We start from the raw sequence: 16,214 nt of genomic DNA, 5'->3' as shown, positions 1-16,214 counted from the left end.
GCTCTGCCTGCCAGTTTACTACTCCTGGCTGGTCATCCATCACCACATCAAAATGTAAAGAACAAGACTACTCATCATCATGTGGCTCAGTTCACGGAATGTCAGAACACTTCGAGACCAGAGTGCACAACATCACACAGCCAGCGTACTGGACAGGTACAGGGTTTACATAGCCACCTCAAGTGAAACAAAGCTTATTGATGAATCTCAGCTTGGAAGTTGATGCAGGCTACACTATCTACTGGATTGGTAAGTGAAAGGACCAGCCACAATGGCAGTAACTGAACTGGCATATCACAATAATCATGGGGGACTTCAATATGCAGGTGGACTGGGAAAATCAGGTTGGTAGTGGATCCCAAGAAAAGGAATTTGTGGAATGTTCAAGAGATTTTTTTTGGAGCAGCTTGTGGTAGAGCCCACTAGGGAACAGGCAATTCTGGATTTGGTGATGTGTAATGAGGCAGACTTGATTTGGGAACTTAAGGTGAAGGAACCCGTAGGAAGCAGTGACCACAACATGATAGAATTTACCCTGCAGTTTGAGAGGGAGAAGCTGCAATCAGATGTAACGGTATTAGAATTAAATAAGGGTAACTACAAAGACATGAGGGAGGAGCTGGCCAGAGTTGATTGGAAAAGGAGCCTAGCAGGGAAGACAGTGGAACAGCAATGGTAGGAGTGTTTGGGGGTTATTCGGGAGGCACAACAAAAATTCATCCCAAGGGGGAGGAAACATGCTAAGGGGAGGACAAGGCATCCATGATTGACGAGGGAAGTCAAGGACAGCATAAAAGCAAAAGAAAAAGGATAAAAAGTGGTGAGGATTAGTGGGAAGCCAGAGGATTGGGAAGCCTTTAAAAGCGAGCAGAGGACAACTAAAAAATCAATAAGGGGAGAGAAGATGAAATATGAGTGCAAGGTAGCTAGTAATATAAAAGAAGCTAGGAAGAATTTATTTCAATATATAAAAGGTAAGAGAGGCAAAAATAGACATTGGACCACTGGAAAATGTGGCTGGAGAAGTAATAATAGGAAACAAAGAAATGGCAGATGAATTGAATAGTTACTTTGCATCAGTCTTCACGGTGGAGGACACCAGTGGGATGTCAGAGCTCCAGGAGAACCAGGGGGCAGAGGTGAGTGCAATGACCATTACTAAGGAGAAGGTTCTGGGGAAACTGAAAGATCTGAAGGTGGATAAGTCACCTGGACCGGATGGACTACACCCCAGGGTCCTAAAAGAGATATCTGAGGAGATTGTGGAGGAATTGGTGATGATCTTTCAGGAATCACTGGAGGCAGGAAGGGTTCCAGAGGAGTAGAAAGGGGTGAATGTAACACCACTGTTTAAGAAGGGAGGGAGGCAGAAGACGGGAAATTATAGGCCAGTTGGCCTGACTTCGATCATTGGTAAGATTTTAAGAGTCCGTTATTGAAGATGAGATTGCGGAGTACTTGGAAGTGCTTGGTAAAATAGGACTGAGTCAGCACGGCTTTGTCAAAGGGAGGTCATGTCTGACAAATCTGTTAGAGTTCTTTGAGGAGGTAACAAGGAAGTTAGACAAAGGAGAACCAGAGGTCATGATTTATTTAGATTTCCAGAAGGCATTTGACAAGGGGCTGCATAGGAGATTGTTAAATAAGTTAAAAGCCTATGGTGTTAAAGGTAAGATCCGGGCATGGATAGAGGATTGGTTGACTGGCAGAAGGCAGAGAGTGGGGATAAAGGGGTCTTTTTCAGGATGCCAGGCGGTGACTAGTGGTGTGCCTCAGGGGGCTGTGCTGAGACCACAACTTTTCACAATATCCATGAACGATCTGGAAGAAGGAACTGAAGGCACTGTTGCTAAGTTTGCAGATGATACAAAGATCTGCAGAGGGACAGGTAGTATTGAGAAAGTAGGTGGGCTGCAGAAGGATTTGGATAGGCTAGAAGAGTTGGCAATGAAGTGGCAAATGAAATACAATGTGGAAAAGTGTGAGTTCATGCACTTTGGAAGGAGGAATTTAGGCATAGACTATTTTCTAAATGGGAAAATGCTTAGGAAATCAGAAGCACAAAGAAACTTGAGAGTCCTTGTTCAAGATTCTCTTAAGGTTAATGTGCAGGGTCAGTTGGCAGTTAAGAAGGCAAATGCAATGTTCGTATTCATGTCAAGAGGGCTAGAATACAAGACCAGGGATGTACTTCTGAGGCTGTATAAGGGTCTGGTCAGACCCCATTTGGAGCATTGTGAGCAGTTTTAGGACCCGTATCTAAGGAAGGATGTTCTGGCCTTGGAACGGTTCCAGAGGGGGTTCACAAGAATGATCCCTGGAATGAAGAGCTTGTCGTATGAGGAACGGTTGAGGACTCTGGGTCTGTACTCGCTGGAGTTCAGAAGGATGAGTGGGGATCTTATTGAAACTTACAGGATACTGCAGGGCCTGGAGAGAGTGGACATGGAGAAGATGTTTCCACGTTGAGGAAAAGCTAGAACTAGACGATACCATCTCAGACTAAAGGGACGATCCTTTAAAACAGAGATGAGGAGGAATTTCTTCAGCCAGAGGGTGGTGGATCTGTGGAACTCTTTGCCGCAAAAGGCTGTGGAGGCCAAATCACTTGAGTGTCTTTAAGACAAAGATAGATAGGTTCTTGATTAATAAGGGGATCGGGGTTATGGGAGAAGGCAGGAGAATGGTGAAGAGAAAAACATCAGCCATGACAATGGTAGAGCAGACTCGATGGGCCGAGTGGCCTAATTATGTTTCTATGTCTTATGTTCTTATGGCATGCAAGCTTAAGTCAGTTCCTACAGGGATCAGCAATGTTTTGTTGTTGAAGTTTTGCCAGTAACCAGCACGTAGTATTTAGAACATAGAACATAGAACAATACAGCACAGAACAGGCCCTTCAGCCCTCGATGTTGCGCCGAGCAATGATCACCCTACTCAAACCCACGTATCCACCCTATACCCGTAACCCAACAACCCCACCCCCCTTAACCTTACTTTTTAGGACACTACGGGCAATTTAGCATGGCCAATCTACCTAACCCGCACATCTTTGGACTGTGGGAGGAAACCGAAGCACCCGGAGGAAACCCACGCACACACGGGGAGGACGTGCAGACTCCGCACAGACAGTGACCCAGCCGGGAACTGAACCTGGGACCCTGGAGCTGTGAAGCATTTATGCTAACAACCATGCTACCGTGCTGCCCTTATTAGTGCCTGGGCTCCAACAATGATAGGTAACAGATGAGGCCAAAGAAGCATTCTATGATGACATTCACAAGATATTTAGAATGCCTCCCCACCAGTGCAAACTCATTATTCTTTGTGATTCCAGTGCACGAGTGGGCACACACTGTAATTCACGGAGAGGAGTATAAGGATGCTCCCATTTGGAAGCAAGTGGACGTATTAGCGAAAGGCAGCAGGATTTTGTGACGGGGAGGTCATGTCTCATTAACATGATAGAGCTTTTTGCGGAGGTCACAAAGATGATTGATACAGGTCGGGCAATGGATGTTGTCTATATGGACTTCAGTAAGGCCTTTGACAAGGTCCCTCATGGCAGACTGGTACAAAAGGTGAAGTCACACGGGATCAGAGGTGAGCTGGCAAGATGGATACAGAACTGGCTAGGTCATAGAAGGCAGAGAGTAGCAATGGAAGGGTGCTTTTCTGATTGGATGGCTGTTACTAGTGGTGTTCCGCAGGGTTCAGTGCTGGGACCTTTGCTGTTTGTAGTATATATAAATGATTTGGAGGAAAATGTAACTGGTCAGATTAGTAAGTTTGCGGATGACACAAAGGTTGGTGGAATTGTGGATAGCGATGAGGACTGTCGGAGGATACAGCAGGATTGAGATCGTTTGGCAACTTGGGCGGAAAGATGGCAGATGGAGTTTAATCCGGACAAATGTGAGGTAATGCATTTTGGAAGGTCGAATACAGGGAGGGAATATACAGTGAATGGTGGAACCCTCAAGACTACTGACAGTCAGAGAGATCTAGGTGTACAGGTCCACAGGTCACTGAAAGGGGCAGCATAGGTGGAGAAGGAAGTCATGAAGGCGAACGGCATGCTTGCCTTCATTGGCCGGGGCATTGAGTATAAAAATTGGCAAGTCATGTTGCAGCTGTATAGAACCTTAGTTATGACACACTTGAAGTATAGTGTTCAATTCTGGTCGCCACACTACCAGAAGGATGTGGAGGCTTTAGAGAGGGTGCAGAAGAGATTTACCAGGATGTTGCCTGGTATGGAGGGCATTAACTATGAGGAGCGGTTGAATAAACTTGGTCTGGTCTCACTTGAACGAAGGAGGTAGAGGGGCGACTTGATAGAGGTCTACAAAATTATGAGGAGCATTGACAGAGTGGATAGTCAGAGACTTTTTCCCAGGGTAGAGGGGTCAATTACTGGGGGCATAGGTTTAAGATGCGAGGGGCAAGGTTAAGAGGAGGTGTACGAGGCAAGTTTTTTTACACAGAGGGTAGTGGGTGCCTGGAACTCGCTGCCGGAGGAGGTGGTGGAAGCAGGGGCGATAGTGATGTTTAAGGAGCATCTTGACAAATGTATGAATAGGATGGGAATAGAGGGATACGGACGCCGGAAGTGTAGAAGATTTTAGTTTAGACGGGCAGCATGATCGGCGCAGGCTTGGAGGGCCGAAGGGCGTGTTCCTGTGCAGTACTTTTCTTTGTTCTTTGATACCATGGTTTTGCTAGAGCAAACTCTAATGGCCTGCTCCTTTTCTAAGCATAAAGAATTTGATCTAACTCTTTTGGAAACAGACTCCCAGTAAGCAAACAACCCCGACTGATGTTGGACTTTTGTTGTATAACCATGATCTGTACACTCTACCCACACCTTTCAAGTTGTAGAATGCTGATCTGACCGTTGGATTGTCAGGAGCATTGTGGCTTTTGAAGATAAAATCTAAGGCACTTGCGAACAAAGCCAAACCATAAAGGAAGCTTTATATAACTTTTTAAAGTTATGGCCAAGAAACGAGAACTGGAACACAAACTAGCCACAGGAATTGCTGATATCCCAGAGGACAATATTGCTATTGAAGATTCTTGGAAAAAGTTGAAGGAAGTTTCTTACAGCATGGCATCTGAGGTCCTAGGATTCATTAAGTGAAAGCACCAAGGCTGGTACAACAAGCAAGACATATGTACTTTGTCTAGACGTTTGCCTGACGCTCACTGATCCTGCATATCTGACAAGAAATCACCCGCAAGGAATGCAAGATTGCACAAGACACATCCAAACTAAGAGAGATGAAGAACCGATGTTGAGGAAACCGGACTGATGAGCTTCAAGCAGTAGCTGATAAAAATAGCCTCTGCATGAGGTCTGCGATCAGCCTTTGTCACAAAACCAAAGGTGTGACACCAATTTCTCAGCAAATGGCAATAAGCTCCTAAAAAATAAGCATGAGATTTTCTCGCATTTGACAGAGCACTAGGCAATATCCTAAATCAATGATCCACCGTGTGTACTGATGCCATTGAGTCACTTGCACACTCCGGAAGAGTTTATTCTCAATTCTTCTTGAGTGTAAGTCACAAAGCCCTTAATTCACTAGGAGCTGATGGCATCCCAGCTGAAATATTCAAATTGGAGGGACTAACTCACAGGTCTCTTCTGCATAATGTGGAACCAGCATGCTGTGCCTCCGTAACTTATCTCTACAAATAGAAAGGGAGCAAGTTAATTTGTGACAATAATCATGGATGATAAGGATGATAAGGGAATAGTATAGATGGGCTTTAGAGTGGTTTCACAGGTTGGTGCAACATCGAGGGCCGAAGGGCTGTACTGCGCTGTAATGTTCTATGTTCTAATACTTACTTCAACAGCAAAAATGTTCTCACGAGCTATTCTTAATTTGATTGGCACTCATCTGATTGACCTACGTGTTTTGTGGCTTCTGTGCAGAACGGGGAATGGTAGACATGATGATTGCAACATGTCAAAAGTCCCGTGAACAGAATAAGGACCTAAGTTGTTTACTGAACTGACTGAAAGCTTTTGACACAGTTTGTCGGAAGGCCTGGGGAAGATTCTGTGCAGATATGGGTGCCCTGAAAAGATGATCAGTGTGACTTATTCGTTTCACCAAGAAAATACAGTGCAGAGTCAATGCCTCCACGCATCCATCCCTCCCAACATAATTTACATAGAATTTACAGTGCAGAAGGATGCCATTCGGCCCATCGAGTCTGCACCGGCTCTTGGAAAGAGCATCCTACCCAAGGTCAATACCTCCACCCTATCCCCATAACCCAGTAACCCCACACAAAACTAAGAGCAATTTTGGACACTAAGGGCAATTTAGTGCGGCCAATCCACCTAACCTGCATATCTTTGGACTGTGGGAGGAAACCGGAGTACCCGGAGGAAACCCACGCACACACGGGGAGGATGTGCAGACTCCGCACAGACAGTGACCCAAGCCGGAATCAAACCTGGGACCCTGGAGCTGTGAAGCGATTGTGCTATCCACAATGCTACCGTGCTGCAGTATTTGCAATTGGTTATGCAAATTAATACTTCACACATGAGATGGCATTAAATTTGACTGTAAACCTTTTTTGTACTGAACACTCATCCATCGAAATGACAAGAGAATCCATAGAAGAAGAAGCCTGAGGGGCCAGGGAGAAAAATGCACTCAATGCACACGCCTAGTTGACCTTATTTCCACCTTCAAGGTTCATCCCCAATATGCCCTTGCACATTTCCTTTTCAAAATGTTCCAATATATTCTTTTAGCATTCTTGCCAAGTTTTTTCTGCAAACTTCACTTGCAACTCATTGGAATAAAGCCATATTTCCAGAGTATTTTTTCCCTTGTGCGTTAGGTGCTTTGGCTCTTTAAAGGTTGGAACTTTGAAAAACTTAGGGCGCGATTCTCCCAGAGAGGGAGAAATCGTAAGGCTGGCGTCAAATCCGGGCGGGTTTGACGCCAGCCTCCCCCTCCCCGACCGGGAACCGATTCTGGTCCCCGGTCGGGGCTAGCATGCCGCCGCCGCCGTAAACTCCGGCATCGCGGGCTTAACGAATTTCGTTAAGCCCGCTTGCCAGAGTTTGCGCCGGCTGACGCGTCACATGATGTCAGCCGCGCATGCGCGGATTGGAAGACTCCAACCCGCGCATGCGCGGATGACGTCATCGCGCATTCGCGCGAAACCCGCGCATGCGCGGGCCGGGATGCCCCTCAGCCGCCCCGCGAAGTGATACAGTGGGGCAGCGGAAGGACAAAGAGTGCGTGGGTATCGGACCCGCTGCCCGCGATCGGTGGGCACCGATCGCGGGCCCATGGCACCCTTGGCATGGCCGTGGTACTGCCGTGCCAATCGGTGCCATGGTTTTAAAAATCGGCACTTTACGGCCGTTTTTACGAACGGCCAGACCAGGTGTGTTTGCCGTTCGTAAAAACAGCCGTAAAGGGCTTGGAACTCGGCCCATCGGCCAGCTGAGAATCGCTGCTGACCGTAAACAAACGGCGGCAGCGATTCGTATCGGGAGTCGGGCGTGGGGGGGGGGGGGGGAGAATAGCGGGAGGGCGTCAGACTAGCGTGGCCGTAAAATTTTACGAACCCCGCTATTCTCCGCACCGTCGTGAGTGCGGAGAATTGCGCCCTTAGATGATACGGAGAAAGAAAAACATCTTTGCAGCTTGCTGGTGACCTCCCTGAGCCCAGCAAGCCAACGAGGAAGAGATTTTAATTAACCACTCACTGTGACACTCGGCTGCCCAGCTGTGATGATTTGAACAGCGTCATCTTTGGTCATGGCCACAGCATACAGGATCCCTCTCAATGGCGTAATAACGTAACTGAGTAAAACAGTTGAAGTATGTGTCATAATGTACATCCATGTATATAATGGAGTGCAGACAGGCAGTGATTGACACAGGATGACCAGTAAGCACACAGAACACAGCAGCCAATCACCAGACAGGACACGACCACTATTGTAATGAACTCCAATTGGCTTTATTGGTTGGCCAATTGGAGTATGAGCTCCCTCAATGATAGCTCATTGAGGGGGCCCATATAATCACCTGTGTAGGCTTTGTGAGCAGTCTTAAGTTGACTGGACTGCTAGCAGCACTGTTTGTAGCTGCTCCTGTAATATCGTTATTGTAAATAAATATTGGTGTGGTGACGGAACTCCTGCCTCCCGTGGATTACTACAGTGGCGACGAGATAAACTACGAATTTTGCGGCGACCAGCTGCCGCACTCGGAGGGTAAGCCTTGCCATATAAAAATGCCGTTTTTTGGGAGGTTAGAGGCATTCGACCTGGCTATTGAGGACTGGTCCCAGTATGTGGAGAGAATATGTTACTTCTTCCGGGAAAATGATATACTGATGGACGAAAGGAGACGGCTTATCCTGCTGTCGGCGTGCGGACCCTCCGCTTTCGCCACTATATGTAGTCTGACTTATCCCGATGCGCCGGACACAAAAATTTTCCAAGAAGTAACGGAATTGGTGAAAGAGCACTACGACCCAAAACCACCCCTCATTTTGCGTAGGTACAGATTCTATGCAGCGAACTGGAAAGACCAGTGGAGCCCCAGATGCACCCATACTGGAGCAGAAGGGACCAAATAACCGTAGAAGACGGTATCCTATTATGGGGAGCCTGGGTAATCGTCCCAGCTCAAGGCCGTCAGGAAATCTTAACTGAGTTACATCACGGACACCCAGGGGTGTCTAAAATGAAGATGCTAGCTCGAAGCTACATTTGGTGGCCAGGTTTGGACACAGACATAGCAGCCTTGGTACGTCAGTGCCAGGAGTGCCAACAGGGGCAAAGAATACCACCAGCGGCGCCATTGCACCCATGGGAATGGCCAGGCAGACCGTGGACCCGCCTGCATATTGACCATGCCGGCCCTTTCATGGGCTCAATGTTTTTGTTGATAGTGGATGCCCACTCCAAATGGTTGGACGTCCACCGGGTAAGCACGGCAAGCACAGCATCGACAATTGAAAAGCTCAGGGCCTCGTTTGCAACATATGGACTTCCGGAGGTATTGGTGTCGGACAACGGAACGGCATTCACAAGTGGGGAATTTGGAAAATTCCTGAAGAAAACAGAGTCCGTCACATCAAAACGGCCCCTTACCATCCTGCGACCAACGGCCTGGCAGAGAGAGCGATCCAGACACTTAAAGTGGGACTCAAGAAGCAGCCGGCAGCGTCAATAGACACAAAGCTCTCCCGCTGGCTGTTTAATTACAGGACCACACCGCATTCCACAACATACTGGCATACCGCCAGCTGAACTCTTAATGGGAAGGCGGCTGCGAACGAGGCTGAGTCTCCTTTTCCCAAATTTAACGGGGAAAGTGGAGAAACAACAGGAGGCCCAACGCAGGGGGCATGATAATAGTCGGCAGCAGAGACATTTCCAAGTGGGGGCACCGGTTTGGGTCAAGAATTATGGGAATGGACCAACGTGGGTCAAAGGGATGGTAGAGTCCCAAACAGGGCCCATATCCTATGAGGTTTCAATAGGAGGTAAGGTGCTGAAGAAACACCTAGACCAAATAAGGGCAGCGGAACCACACCTGGAGGCAGGCGAAGCAGGAACGCCTCAAGCTGGGATAGCCCAGACGGAAAGGATCCCCAGCCCCGAGCAATTTCTCCAGACCCCGTCATCCAGTCATCAGAGTCGGAGATGGACACACTCGACGAGGCCGCCGCGACGCCTCTCCGCGAGGAGGAGGAAGAACAACTTCCAAGGAGGTCGTCAAGGAAAAAACGGGCACCTATAAGGTACACCTCGCCCACTTCGGAGAACGACCCGGCGGACGACACAGAGGTGACAGACCCAGACATGAGGAGCAGGAAGAAGCTCAGAGGAATGCCAGCTGGCAGGAATTCCTCGGACCTTGGGGGGGAGGGGTGTAATGAACTCCAGTTGGCTTTATTGGTTGGCCAATTGGAGTATGAGCTCCCTCAATGATAGCTCATTGAGGGGGCCCATATAATCACCTGTGTATGCTTTGTGAGCAGTCTTAAGTTGACTGGACTGCTAGCAACACTGTTTGTAGCTGCTCCTGTAATATTGTTATTGTAAATAAATATTGGTGTGGTGACGGAACTCCTGCCTCCCGTGGATTACTACAACTATAAAGCCAGAGGGCACCAGTTTTCCCGCTCTCTTGGGATCCAGCCTCTGAGACAGTCAGAGCTCATGAGCATAGCCAGTGCAAATACCATGTGTTAGTCAGTAAGTCTGGTCCGGCTAGCATCAGGTCTCCAGTCAAGTCAGCATCGTGTCAACCCACAGTTGGATATGTAAAATAGTTAGATGTTAAATAAAATCGTGTTGCATCTCATCAAGTGTTGGAAGTCTGTCTCTCGCTACACTGCATCAAACGCAGTCCACATAGACCCAGCCTGCCCAACACATCAGCATGTATGCACGGCATTGGCAGTAAACGCAGCTGTTCACATTTTCCAGAAGAACGGCGCACTGCCATTTTTATCTTGGTAATTAGATTGATACCATTGGATACTGGGAGTAATTAAATAAATATCATAATTTGTATGAATTCAATTCAAAGTGTTTGTAATCATATAAATTTGGAAATATATATATTTATTTATGCTATTATTTCCAATACGTGTTTCCAGTTTTTGCGCCAGCAGCCACGACCATAGACAATAAGAACTATGTTTTTAATATTTTGTCATTCATGCTGCAGCATTGTTTCATGATAATTATTGAGATCCTATTTTGAACATATTTGTCTGCCTATTTAAGTTTACTAAACAATCTTGGAATAAGGTTCAATACAGTCTGTGCTCTTTTTTTTTTAACGGCAGCCCTGTGCACCTACCTCCCATCCAATGGCCCCACCAAGTCCCCTCACCAACAGCAGCAATAATACAGGATGGGAGCAACTCAGCAAAACAAACCTTTATATCAGAGGACTGCCACCAGGCACCACTGATCAAGATCTGGTGAAACTCTGCCAGCCGTAAGTACTCCAAATATCCTATATTCAATAGTTATTTGCATTTGTTCTGTGTGTCCAATTAACTAGGAATAGTTTGTTTTCATATTTAAATAATCTGTATAATGACACTAAGAAGTATGTACTAGAATTTACTCCAATTACAGCAGTTGGGTTTACTTTGCAAATACATGAGATATACTTTCACTTTCGCTGTGTCTGTCATTCAGACTGTCTTTAGCGTGCAGAGCTCAAATTTATCAAGCTACGAAGCAGTTTCACTCAATAACTTTATTTCAATGGATTATAACTCACGAGTCTCTTTTATGAGAAAAAGATCAATGTAGAATTGATATTTAAGAATTAAAACTGAATTTGTTGTCTCATGCGCACAGGTTGTTGACTAATTGGCTGTAACACTGATTTGTAACATCATTATAAACATTACGAAAGTTAAAATGATGTTTCAATGACCACCTGTTACTGAAAAGATAATGACAATCGGGTTAAGTTGTTCAATATAAGGGCAGCACGGGTGGTGCAGTGGGTTAGCCCTGCAGCCTCACGTCGCCGAGGTCCTAGGTTCGATCCGGCTCTGGGTCACTGTCCGTGTGGAGTTTGCACATTCTCCCCGTGTTTGCATGGATTTCACCCCCACAACCTAAAAATGTGCAAGCTAGGTGGATTGGCCATGCTAAATTGCCCCTTAATTGGAAAAAATGAATTGGGTACTCTAAACTTAAAAAAGAAAGTTGTTCAATATAAGAAAGCCTTTCTATTTTTAAAAGGTCTATCCTGTAGGATAAATTTGATGTTTAAGCATATTTTGTGGTGAGCACCCAAGCAAAAGCACTTGTCGTTGACCTCAAAGACAGCTGCCCGCAATGATCAAATAATCTTTGTGCCGTGGTTTTCCCTGTTCCTGAAGGCAGTTAAATCTGACACCAGTTCAAAGGAGATCTTTTGGTGTGCAGCTGCAGTGATGTTAGCAAACAGGTAAGCAGCCAATTGCATCAGTATAACAGGAAGTTAAAAACAAAATTATTGGATAATAAAATAAATGGATATGATTAAGATGGAAGCTAAAATAAAGACAAGCAAACTTTTTAAAATCATAATGGAGAAAACTGACATTCCACAAAAATAATATTAGCTTCCGGGGACCAAACAGGGTGCTTGGTAGTTGTAATGGAGTCGCCAAGTTGTAACTTTTTAAAGAATTTTTAAAGCAAGACTAACAGCAAAAAGTGCATTTTCTTGCGAATTCATAGATTTCCCTTTACTGTCTGGGATGACTCAAATGAAGCGGAGGATCACTGACAGCAGTTTCTGGATTTCTGCATGATTATGTTCATGTGAGCACTCCAAATGTTGCTGACAGTTTCACTGGCATTACTGCTACAAAATCTGGCCATTGGCCATGGACAACTTTAGGGCCCAAATTCAAAGTTGAGATGAAAGCAACTGCATTAAATCCAGTGGTGACTGATATTTTGGGGTTGAGCATTGAATAAGTATGCAGAAGTTTGATTTCCTAATTGGTTAAGCACAGACAATGAGTAAATACCTTCATCGTCTAAATTCACAAAAATATCCAATCCTGGTCAGACTTGGAGTTGGTCGGACACGGGATTCTTTTTGTGTCCCACCTCACTTGGGTGTAACGGAAATTTAGGGACTAACATCTGAGATTTGAATTCACAGACAATGGGCGGGATTCTCCGTCCACATCCGCCCGGTGACTGCAGAATCCTGCCCGAGGGCAATAGGCTTCTCTATTGTCCGTGACTCGACTGTGGCATTCTTGAGGTGGGTGGGGCAGAAGAATCCAGCCCAAAATGAGCAATTGGAAGAGGGGACTATGTTATCCCTAGACATAAATGTAAAAGTCAAGTCTCGGCTTTCATATGTTCAATGCTACAGTACGTCAAAATGTCCACATTTTCAGGGCAGTGCCTTTTTAGGACAGATGGGGATTTAAAGATTCTGTCTGTCGAGGAGTAAAAAATAATAGCTTAAGGAGGTGGAGTTAGTTTTGTCCAAAACCCAGGAGATTTGAAATGTTATAACTGGTCATGGCACTCGAGAGCCGGTGATCTGTTTAGCAGACACCTTAATGGCAGATTTGAATGGGGATGGGGGAAGCTCTCAACTCGACCAAGAAAGAGTGAGGGCGGTGCCCCACTCAGCTGAAGAGCCACAGGGGAGTACAGCAGGAGGCTGAACATCCACTGAGGGACAGTAGCATTCTAGGTGACATGGAAGAAGTCAGGGGAAAGCCCGATCCTGAAACAAACGTGGACGGAAAGGGGCCCACCGCTAATCCTTTGGAGACCATAAGAATATCAGCAAAACCCATACAATTTGAACCATTGTTAAGCAAGACAAAACAGACCAAGTTTTTTTAAACCTCAACCAGGACAGCAGTGTTGATGTAAAATCCATTCAAAATGAAGCCCAGATGCCAGTCCAGAATTCCTACAGGGGGTAAAAGTGCCTGGGATTGAGCTAATAAATTCACGGGCTACAGAGGTGGACAATCGAGGGTTAAAACCGATCAGAGCAGACCAGGCTAGCAATCACAAAAATTTGTATACTAAAAGGCTGTGTGCGAAGCAGCATGAAGGCAGAGCCAATGGGAGGTACAGAATAACCTTACCCTCCAGGTAACTAAGAGCAGCTTGGCTGTTGCCAGAAAACCGAGAGCTAGCAGCCATCTTTTAGAGTAGACTTTATCCAGGGTTACAACAAGGAAAAAGCATTAAGGTTATCTGTCATACCAAAAGAATAAAGCAAATTCAGAAACCTGATGCACACCTGATCTTTTCAGGTTTTGTTTGTGGTCAACACCCTGAAAGGGAATCAATGTATCCAGAGTCTAACCCAGTTTAGGATCATCTGGATATCAAAACTCCAGTAGAGCAGAACCGATGCAATTAGATTAAAGGTGTGAATGGTTGTTGCCTGTGTTATTTTCAATTCTTTTAACATTTGCATGTCTGCAAATGAAACACTCAATGAAATTTGCATTTCATTCCTCATTAGCTGGAGGTGTCACGATGATGTTATTTGCACATGAGTGATATTAATCTTCAATTTCATCAGCTGAGCAAATTATATATTAAACTGTTTAAAAGGACACTGACTTAAGATGGCTGCCACAGGTTACCTGATGCCTGGTATTGGAAGTTAACGAGTTTCTGGTAGGCTCCAATGCACTTAAGACATGCCCAGTCACCCTCATGGAATTTCACACCTGCTGATGTCAATAACTACATCAAAATATTTCCTGAAACCACACTGGACCTCACATTTGGATTTCTGTACGGCTACCTCTCAAGTAGAGACAGAAGTGCTACTAATATAATATAATAATCTTTATTGTCACAAGTAGGCTTACATTAACACTGCAATGAAGTTACTGTGAAAAGCCCCGAGTCGCCACATTCCTGTTCGGATCCACAGAGGGAGAATTCAGAATGTCCAAATTACCTAACAGCACATCCTTCAGGACTTCTGGGTGGAAACCAGAGCACCCGGAGGAAACCCACACAGACACAGGGAGAACATGCAGGCTCCGCACAGACAGTGATCCAAGCCGGGAATCGAACCTGGGACCTGACACTGTGAAGCAACAGTGCTAACCACTGTGCTACCGCGCCCCCCACTAGCACAATAGCTACATGAAAAGATGTTTTTCTGATCTAATCAAGGTGGATAATGAATCATTCAGAAGCTAATGGCTGGGACATTGACAGAATTTAATACTTGACCATGGGACAGTATCAGCTGAGCAAATGCCTTCTGAAATTATGGAGAGAGAGGGCATGTGACTAGAATAAGACTAGAAATCTATTTTAATACAGTAGCTTAAACAGCCGTCTAGAAGCAGTAAACCTCTGCTTCTCTCCTTCTCAAGTCAAAGCCCTATCTCTGTCAGTTTAAAAATTCAGCACAATGGCGAATTTCTATTGAAAGGAGCCTCAGGTGCGAAAATCATCATGGTTTTGGAAAAGGCGGATCACGTTTTAAAAAGTGACGGTTTCCAGACTTCAACTCCACTGCTGCATTTTCCACTGTGAAACAACTTCTGCCACAACCTCTGATACCAGCAAAGGTATCGCCATTGAACTTTAGTTTGGCTAAGAAAGTAACTTGCTACTGTATAATATGTAATTTTCCATTCTTGTCTGCGTGTGAATGGGTTGCAAAGGCCGGCCACGGGTTTAGCTTTTTAAATGTTTCACATCTTCACCTGGGTGGGTTTTTAACGCAATAAAAACAAATCCCTTTTTGTTTAAAATCATGCTTGCCAAATTAGTTTCTTTGCAATGCGCATGTAAATGGTTAAGCACAGAGAGTGAGTAATTACCTTTGTCCTTCTAATTCACAAAGAAACCCTGGGTGTGATATAACGGCCACACCACTCTGGGCGCGAATCTGGGCGAGCCGGTTAGACCGCGGGAGTGTAGTGTGCCAGGCGCTGATCGATTTATGATTACACCGGCCCACTCCTGTTGGCGCAATCAGGATCACTGCAGCGTAGCGCGAAACCAATAATCACGAATTAAGACTAATCTCCATCCAACAAGCCTAGAGTACCTCTCGCACTTCACATAGGATGTGGCTTCATTTGTCATCTCACCCCCTCTCCCCATATCACACACCGTGGGAAATGCTCTAGAGCAATGCCTACCTGAGACTGGGACATGCTCTGCAGCGCCTTGGCAATGCCTACCTGAGAATGGGACATGCACCGCACGGCCTTGGCAAGGTCCACCTGTGTCAGGGACACGTCTGTCAGCGACTGGGACATGCAGTCGAGGCCCTCAGCCATGTCAGTCACTGACTGAACAACGCCTTGGACACCACAAATTGTGCTCCAAGCTTTGCATTGCTGTTGCCACCCTAGCAGTGTTGGCCTCGGTGCCACTCTTTACTAGCGCCACCTCCTGAACCTATAGCCTTTGGGACTCCTCCTATCAGCCAAGGACCCGTTGGAGTGTCACTGACGACCCTCTCTGAATATCACGGCCACGGCCTAGCATCTGCATCAGCTCTGTTATAAACAGTTCCAGAGGCTCAGCGTCTGACTGGGACCGAGCTGGGACCTGGGATCCAGCAGACCTCTGACTGCTGTCCCCCTGGATATTACTGCCTCCACCTGATGTGCATCAGCAACTGTGTGGTGCACATCATATTGAGCCTGTCCACTACTGTTGCCTA

General features: G+C 46.0%; 1 protein-coding gene across 5 annotated transcripts in view; it reads left to right on the top strand.

Moving 5' to 3' along the window:
- The window catches only part of LOC119961975 (RNA-binding motif, single-stranded-interacting protein 1-like), a 320,074-nt gene that overhangs the window by 74,998 nt on the left and 228,862 nt on the right, over positions 1-16,214 (top strand). For all 5 annotated transcript variants that reach the window (XM_038789650.1, XM_038789649.1, XM_038789653.1 and 2 more), the window contains exon 2: positions 10,858-11,012. In XM_038789650.1, the coding sequence (XP_038645578.1) occupies positions 10,858-11,012 (155 nt within the window). The remainder of the gene's footprint in view (positions 1-10,857; positions 11,013-16,214) is intronic.

This window comes from Scyliorhinus canicula, chromosome 2, assembly GCF_902713615.1.
Source record: "Scyliorhinus canicula chromosome 2, sScyCan1.1, whole genome shotgun sequence".
Taxonomy (NCBI): Eukaryota; Metazoa; Chordata; class Chondrichthyes; order Carcharhiniformes; family Scyliorhinidae; genus Scyliorhinus; species Scyliorhinus canicula.
The sequence above is the reverse complement of the archived record's forward strand: the minus strand, read 5'-3'. Positions and strand labels throughout refer to the sequence as shown.